At 34.8% G+C, this 6,087-nt stretch overlaps 2 protein-coding genes across 2 annotated transcripts; one reads left to right on the forward strand and one right to left on the reverse strand.

Moving 5' to 3' along the window:
- Positions 1-1,674: 1,674 nt before the first annotated feature.
- LOC119633798 (nucleoporin-like protein amo1) lies at positions 1,675-3,138 on the forward strand. Its single transcript, XM_038027546.1, has one exon. The coding sequence runs from the start codon at positions 1,800-1,802 to the stop codon at positions 3,111-3,113; it is 1,314 nt and encodes a 437-aa protein (XP_037883474.1). The 5' UTR covers positions 1,675-1,799; the 3' UTR covers positions 3,114-3,138.
- A 1-nt stretch (position 3,139) lies between these two features.
- On the reverse strand, positions 3,140-5,319 carry LOC119633797 (serine/threonine-protein kinase RIO3-like). Its single transcript, XM_038027544.1, has 3 exons — positions 4,461-5,319; positions 3,647-4,405; positions 3,140-3,585 (listed from the first exon to the last, which is right to left on the reverse strand). The coding sequence occupies exons 1-3, from the start codon at positions 5,169-5,171 to the stop codon at positions 3,208-3,210; spliced, it is 1,848 nt and encodes a 615-aa protein (XP_037883472.1). The 5' UTR covers positions 5,172-5,319; the 3' UTR covers positions 3,140-3,207.
- Between the last annotated feature and the right edge of the window lie 768 nt (positions 5,320-6,087).

Raw genomic sequence — 6,087 nt, forward strand, 5'->3', positions numbered from 1 at the left:
ATTTGCGTTCTATAATTCTTCTTTTTATTAGCTAACAATTCCATAAAAATATACCGTTATGTCCGCCATTTTGGACTATGACGACACGAAATTTAAGAACGTGGCTTTTCCATTTTCATTGATTTTATAAAACGCATTCGTTTGCAAATTTATCACGCAAGTGAGTTTAAATGAGATCGTTTGTCACGCTTCGCATATAAATTTAGAGAAAATGGAGAAAACGTATGCAAACTCCAAGTTAGGCCTGATTGCGCCATTGTTCACTGAGTCGAAATTTATTAGAATTTTCTATTTTATATCGAATTTAAGTTCGATAATTTTTTTTCTTTTATAGGTTAGCAATTTCGCAAAAATATATAATCGTTTTCCACTGTTATCCACTGAAACGAGATTGTACGCACCCTGCTTGTCCATTTTCAGCGAATTTTTACACTTTGTAAATTTTTGGATATGAGAAAATGTAATGGCGTTTGCTTCGCTTTGAACAATCGTAAAAATTTAAAGAAAAATGGAGGAGAACTGTGCGAAGTTGTGCTCAAATATTTTGGCAATACCATTCATAAAGCGGTGGAACGTATATGAAACGGAATAGAAGAAGAGATGTAACAAATTTAACAATATTCATATATGCTGATATAACACATCTCACCGCCGAAAGTGTATCTCTAGAAGCTAGACGCCATGTGTATGGGCAGCACTTATATCCATCAGAGCTACATTGCATTTCAACAATTTGTATGTTTTTGAAAGGGAAAAAAATTGTTTTTTTTGTTTTTTTCATTCATGATTATTGGTAAAAATGCATTGCATTTTATTTTTACAGTCCACCTAGTAAGGAAGTAAATGAGATGGAAATAATGGCGGCATTGTTACTGTAAAAAAATTAAACTATGATTTCTAAATAAATAAATAGTTTCAATACAATATTAGCCGACAGTCTTAGATGCCACTGTTTTAACGCTTTAGTCTAAAAATTTATTTCTCTGGCTGAATTAATTACTATAACAGAAATAATTCAAACATAGAGTGGAACGATGCATTAAATTTGATTTAGAAACAAAATTAATTCAATTTCTTGGCCCAGTATATAATACCTCCTCAATCTTAATACATTGGTTTGACCTCGTAGAGATATTGGCGAACTCTTGTGATGATAATCATTGTAAATAGTATCTAAGATGAATTTAAAATAAGCGCAACAATACCTTTAATCCTCTTCTTCATGTCGTTATTGGATGAATGTATATCTTTTCCTTGTTTTACAAGAAACAATTCGCCTTAAAACTACACCTAATATTAGTTTCGTAATTGCTTTAGGGAAAATTTCACAGTGAACGCTCTTTGATTATTGCATTATGCACGTATGTGTTATGCATATTGTTTGATATATCGCAATCTGTGGATCGAATTTAAAATTTTTTTTCTAAAATATAGTTAATGCGCCATGAATCTTCTGTCAGCTAACTTTATGCGTTTATTTCTTAAAGATTCTTTGATCCATCCCACATTTCGATATATTCATGCAGTTTTACCCATACAAAAGCGATTTCGATTTTCATGTGATGTTTACAAGAAACAGAGGTGGAACGAAGTAAATTTTTCATTCGTGGCATTCTTGGCTTATGAACATTATCGCGTTTCTTGATAACTTCACTGATATTTCTCAATCGCTGGTGGTGTCGAAAAAACAAACAATAAACAAACTATGCAAAAGCAGAAGAAGATTTTAAGAGCAGTTTTCGGAGATTTTTTTGCGATGCCTGAATTATAAAATTTTTATCGCTTTTAACAAAAAAGTAATGGTGCTATGTAAATTTTATCAGCAAGGAGCCTGTCGCTTCGGTTCTAAATGTCACAATGAACACTTCGATGTAAAGCAAGTAGTCAAGACCGATGTGGATGGAGCTATAAACGGCAAACAGTGGCCATTTTCTTGTTATGGTCCTTTTAAGGACAAACCATGTTTACCTAATTTCATTGAGGATCAATCATTTGAAGAAATACGCTTGATGTGCTACGAAGCTAAACAAAAAAATTACTTTGAACAGTTTCATCAACAATTTTTAAAAGAAGCTATGGATGTTAATTCGAAAATGAAGGCTTTACTTCAATTTACTCCAGAAATAGTTAATGTGATTTGTAAAGTTTACGATGTTGCTGTGGAGACTATTGCGACAAAATCGAATAATCCTTTTGGCTTAGGTGGAAATGTTGGAGCAGTAAATACTAGTTCATTGTTTGCTAAACCAGTATTAGGACCCAGTAGCATGTTTAGCACTGCTGGTGGTGCTAATGCAACCAATGCTTTCGCAGCTTCCAATACGAATGGTAGCATCTTCGGAGGTACTGCTACAAATCTATCAACGGGGAACAATATTTTTGGCGGTCAGACACAGACTTCCATATTTGGCCAATCGAACAAGTCTACGAATTCGATATTTGGAGGCGGAAATGCTAGCAACCAAAATCAAGGGTCTATGTTTAGTCAAGCTCAACCACTCGCAGGAGGTGGTAATGTTTTTAATCAGCAGCAAACGCAGCAGTCCAATTCAGCATTTGGTCTTTTTGGACAGACAGCTCAACAATCAGTACAAAGCTCTAGCTTTTTTAATCAAACCCAACCATCGCAGGCAACGGCAAGCGTTTTTGGTCAAACCCTGGCACCGCAACATCAAAATACGAACCCATTTACGCAAGCAGCCAATCAGTCTGGACAAAGTTTATTTGCTTCGCAATCTAATGGTAGTCAAAACTTATTCACTCAAGCAGTGCAACAACAACCAATGCAGCCTATTGCAGGGCAAGCAGGTTTCACCCAACCAAACATTTTTGGACAAACTATTCAACAGCAGCAACCCGTGCAAAACATTGCCCCTTTTATGCAGAGCGCAAACATATCACATCAACAACAACAACAACAACAACAGCAAACACAAGGTCCCTTCCAACAAATTGTAACATCAGAACCTCAAATGCCATCACAGCCGCTAGGAACTTCTGTATATAGTCGTTTAGAGGACTTGACAGCTGAAGAAATTGAAGCTTTTAAGGCAGACAGTTTTCTGCCAGGAAAGATACCCTTTAATCCGCCACCGAAAGAGTTAATTAATTAAAATATTAAGTGAAAATTGTGTGTGTGTTTTTGTATTTCTTTTTATATATAAAAAGTGTTTCTACAATTTTATTTTCCAAAATCCTCAAAAACATTTAAATGTTGGCAGTGTTAGATAGGGTATTAACTGCAGAAGCAGTAACAGACGACTCATTAAAAACTTCATTTAATGATGCTTGAATACGACAATCCGCCGGTTGTATAACATTTAGAACGTTGGCGGCTTGGTCAATAACCCGAATTTCCAGCTTGCTTTGAACTGTATTTTCCCAGACTAAGTCGAACGGGTATTCCAACGGTTCCCGTTCCAAAGGGCACTCGTCCCGATTTGGAGCCGTAGCCAAACATACATTGGCGCCTTTAGTGTGCATTCGTTCCAAGAGAGCAACGTTAAGATTTTCAGCACTTAATGAAGTGATATATTCAAATAATTGTTCTTTGGAGTGGTTGTGTACACCTTTTCTCGCAAAAAACTACAAGATGGCGGAAATTTATTATTAAATCTTGATTTTTATACAAATTTAATGGAAGTACCGTTATAATATTGTTGCAATCTCTCATCAAAAATTCTAAAGCATTGGGATGGTGGGGCTCGACGGATTGAGCCACATCAATAAACCAACACTTGCCGTTATGCCATAAAATATTGTATTCACTCAAATCACCGTGCACTAACTTGGCCTCATTGAAGAGTTTATGCATGGCCTCAACAACCTCATCATAAGCTACACACCACTCGCTGTAACTAAGTGAAGCGTCTTTTAGTTTCGGAGCTGCCCTATTTTGATCCCCGATAAATGACATGACCAGTACATGTTTTTTTAATATAACCACATCGGGGCAATTTATGCCCACATTCTTGATACGCATCAAATTAAACATTTCCTTCTCAGCCCACATATTTATAATGATGAAATTATTTTGTTTGCTAAAACGCACATTGAAACGATCCTTGAAGCGATAATCGTCCTTGATGTAACGATCGCGTTGTTTAAAATCATTAAGTGTTGTTTTAAAAATTTTAACAGCGCATTCTTTTGGCACAATTTTTGGTAATTTCGGATCACAGCCCGCAAAGATTGGATTGGAATAAGCATGCAAAATAACAGCTTCTTTGCCAGTGGATATAATGCCATCAATTTGTTCCAAAACTTGATTATTAATTAGCTTATATAAAAGCAAACGTGTACGACCATCAACACCTTTTTCTGCAGTAGCCACATTATCCTTGCGATCTTGCATTCGGTTTTTTTTATGGCCTTTACGAGCATGAGTTTTCAATTGATTAAAGACCTGCAGACGAAAATATACATAAAAGTCTTTCTATTGATGTTCATATAACACGTACGCTATTGGACAATTTCATGTCGAAACCTGCACCATCCCCGGTAGCCACTTCCAAAGGGAAAGACATCATACGACAGGCATTACGCACTCCACACAAATTAGCGTCGTGTTTAGTGATCATTTCTCCTTCGTCGTCCAAAGTGTAGCCGCATTTAGGAATGGCTTCCAGCAATCGTTCATTCGACTCAAATCTGTCCCAATCACGTTTCTCTTTCAAAAATTCGTGTCTTTCTGCGAAATCATCTTCTAGCTCCTCTCCTACGTCGCGTAAATAGGGTTTTCTGTATTTTTCCAAGGACAGCGTTATTTTGGATTGTTTATTCTTAGCCTTTTCAATTCGGTTTAAATCGTCATTGTATTCACGGTCAAATTGGGCTTGTAACATTTGTGCTATTACCGCATCCGATTCACAATCTATCAAGCCAGTTGCCTCTGTTATAGCCAACTCTTCTTCTTCTAATTTAAGAAAGTCTAAAACTTCGGGTGGCAAATTGGCCTCAAAATCTCCTCTTGAGATATTATTATGCAATTCATCCAACTGTTCCTGTTTTCTGGCTTCCTCAACGCTTTGCTCTTCAGTTAATTTTTGTCTTTCCCGTTCATTTGCCAACTTCATTTGTTTTTCTTGCTGCACTATAGCTGCAAAATTCATTGATTCTGTTGGTGGTTTAGTGATTTTCCCCCATGGAGTAGCATTACTGCTGCCTGACATTCTATTGTCTTGATTAAGTAAATCAAAATTGAATGAAACTATGAAACGACGTATTAAACTTTAAATTATTGAATTTTTGATGAAATTGCAAACTCTTGTTGTGAATAAAGGAAACTAAATTGTGAAATTTATGAAAAGAAATTTCAATAATAAACCGAAAGAAAGAGTAAAATAGAGGTAGAAGAAAGAGCTAACAATATCATCGACTGATAAAGCAAAAAGTGACAAATGGCACTTCTCTCTCCCAATAAGAAACGTGAATTGCAAATTAGAACAGTTTTGTGTAAAATTCTAAAATAATGCTTCGCTCCCAATTGCTTTACAAGAAGATCTTGGTATTTTTGAACAAATTTTTTCTTTTTAAAATTAAAATTTTTTGTTTTGTTTTAGCTGTTTATTTAAGTGTTATTATTATTATTATTATTATAATTTTAGACTAATGAAATAAATTTTAAGATTAAAAAAAAAAAGACATTGAGCACTAGCAACGCAGGCTATCGGCTCTGTTTATTTAAGTATTATTAATTTTATTTATTTTGTATTTCGTTTTCCATTTACCATGATTTTTCCTACAAATGCAACACTGAACAGCCAGTACTAATTATGAGCAACCAATGCTAAAGAAAAATGTGAGCTTTTAGCTTTCACTTGAGTTGACAGCAGGTACGTCGCAGCTATTGTGCATACGTAAAGCAAAAAACTCGAAAATCGAACTTAGCTTTCTTCATACGTACCTTGTATTAACATAAACTATAAATAAAAAAAAAGAATTAATTTTAATTTTCTAAAAAACATTATGAATCCATTGACAATTAAGAGAACAAGAGTATGAGTAAATTTATAAGATTTATAAGAAAAAAAAAGTGCAAGATAATCTTTATTACAATTAATAAATAGGTCTAGAAATTAGTTTGTC

This window comes from Glossina fuscipes, unplaced genomic scaffold (genome assembly GCF_014805625.2).
Source record: "Glossina fuscipes isolate IAEA_lab_2018 unplaced genomic scaffold, Yale_Gfus_2 2, whole genome shotgun sequence".
Taxonomy (NCBI): domain Eukaryota; kingdom Metazoa; phylum Arthropoda; class Insecta; order Diptera; family Glossinidae; genus Glossina; species Glossina fuscipes.

Excerpts from the sequence above, each read along its gene's own strand:
- LOC119633798 (XM_038027546.1), top strand. The coding sequence starts at position 1,800 with ATGGTGCTATGTAAATTTTATCAGCAAGGAGCCTGTCGCTTCGGTTCT.
- LOC119633797 (XM_038027544.1), bottom strand. The coding sequence starts at position 5,171 with ATGTCAGGCAGCAGTAATGCTACTCCATGGGGGAAAATCACTAAACCA. Across the intron at positions 4,406-4,460 it reads ACATGAAATTGTCCAATAGC|GTCTTTAATCAATTGAAAAC; the intron begins GTACGTGTTATA and ends TTTCGTCTGCAG. Across the intron at positions 3,586-3,646 it reads ATTGCAACAATATTATAACG|TTTTTTGCGAGAAAAGGTGT; the intron begins GTACTTCCATTA and ends GCCATCTTGTAG.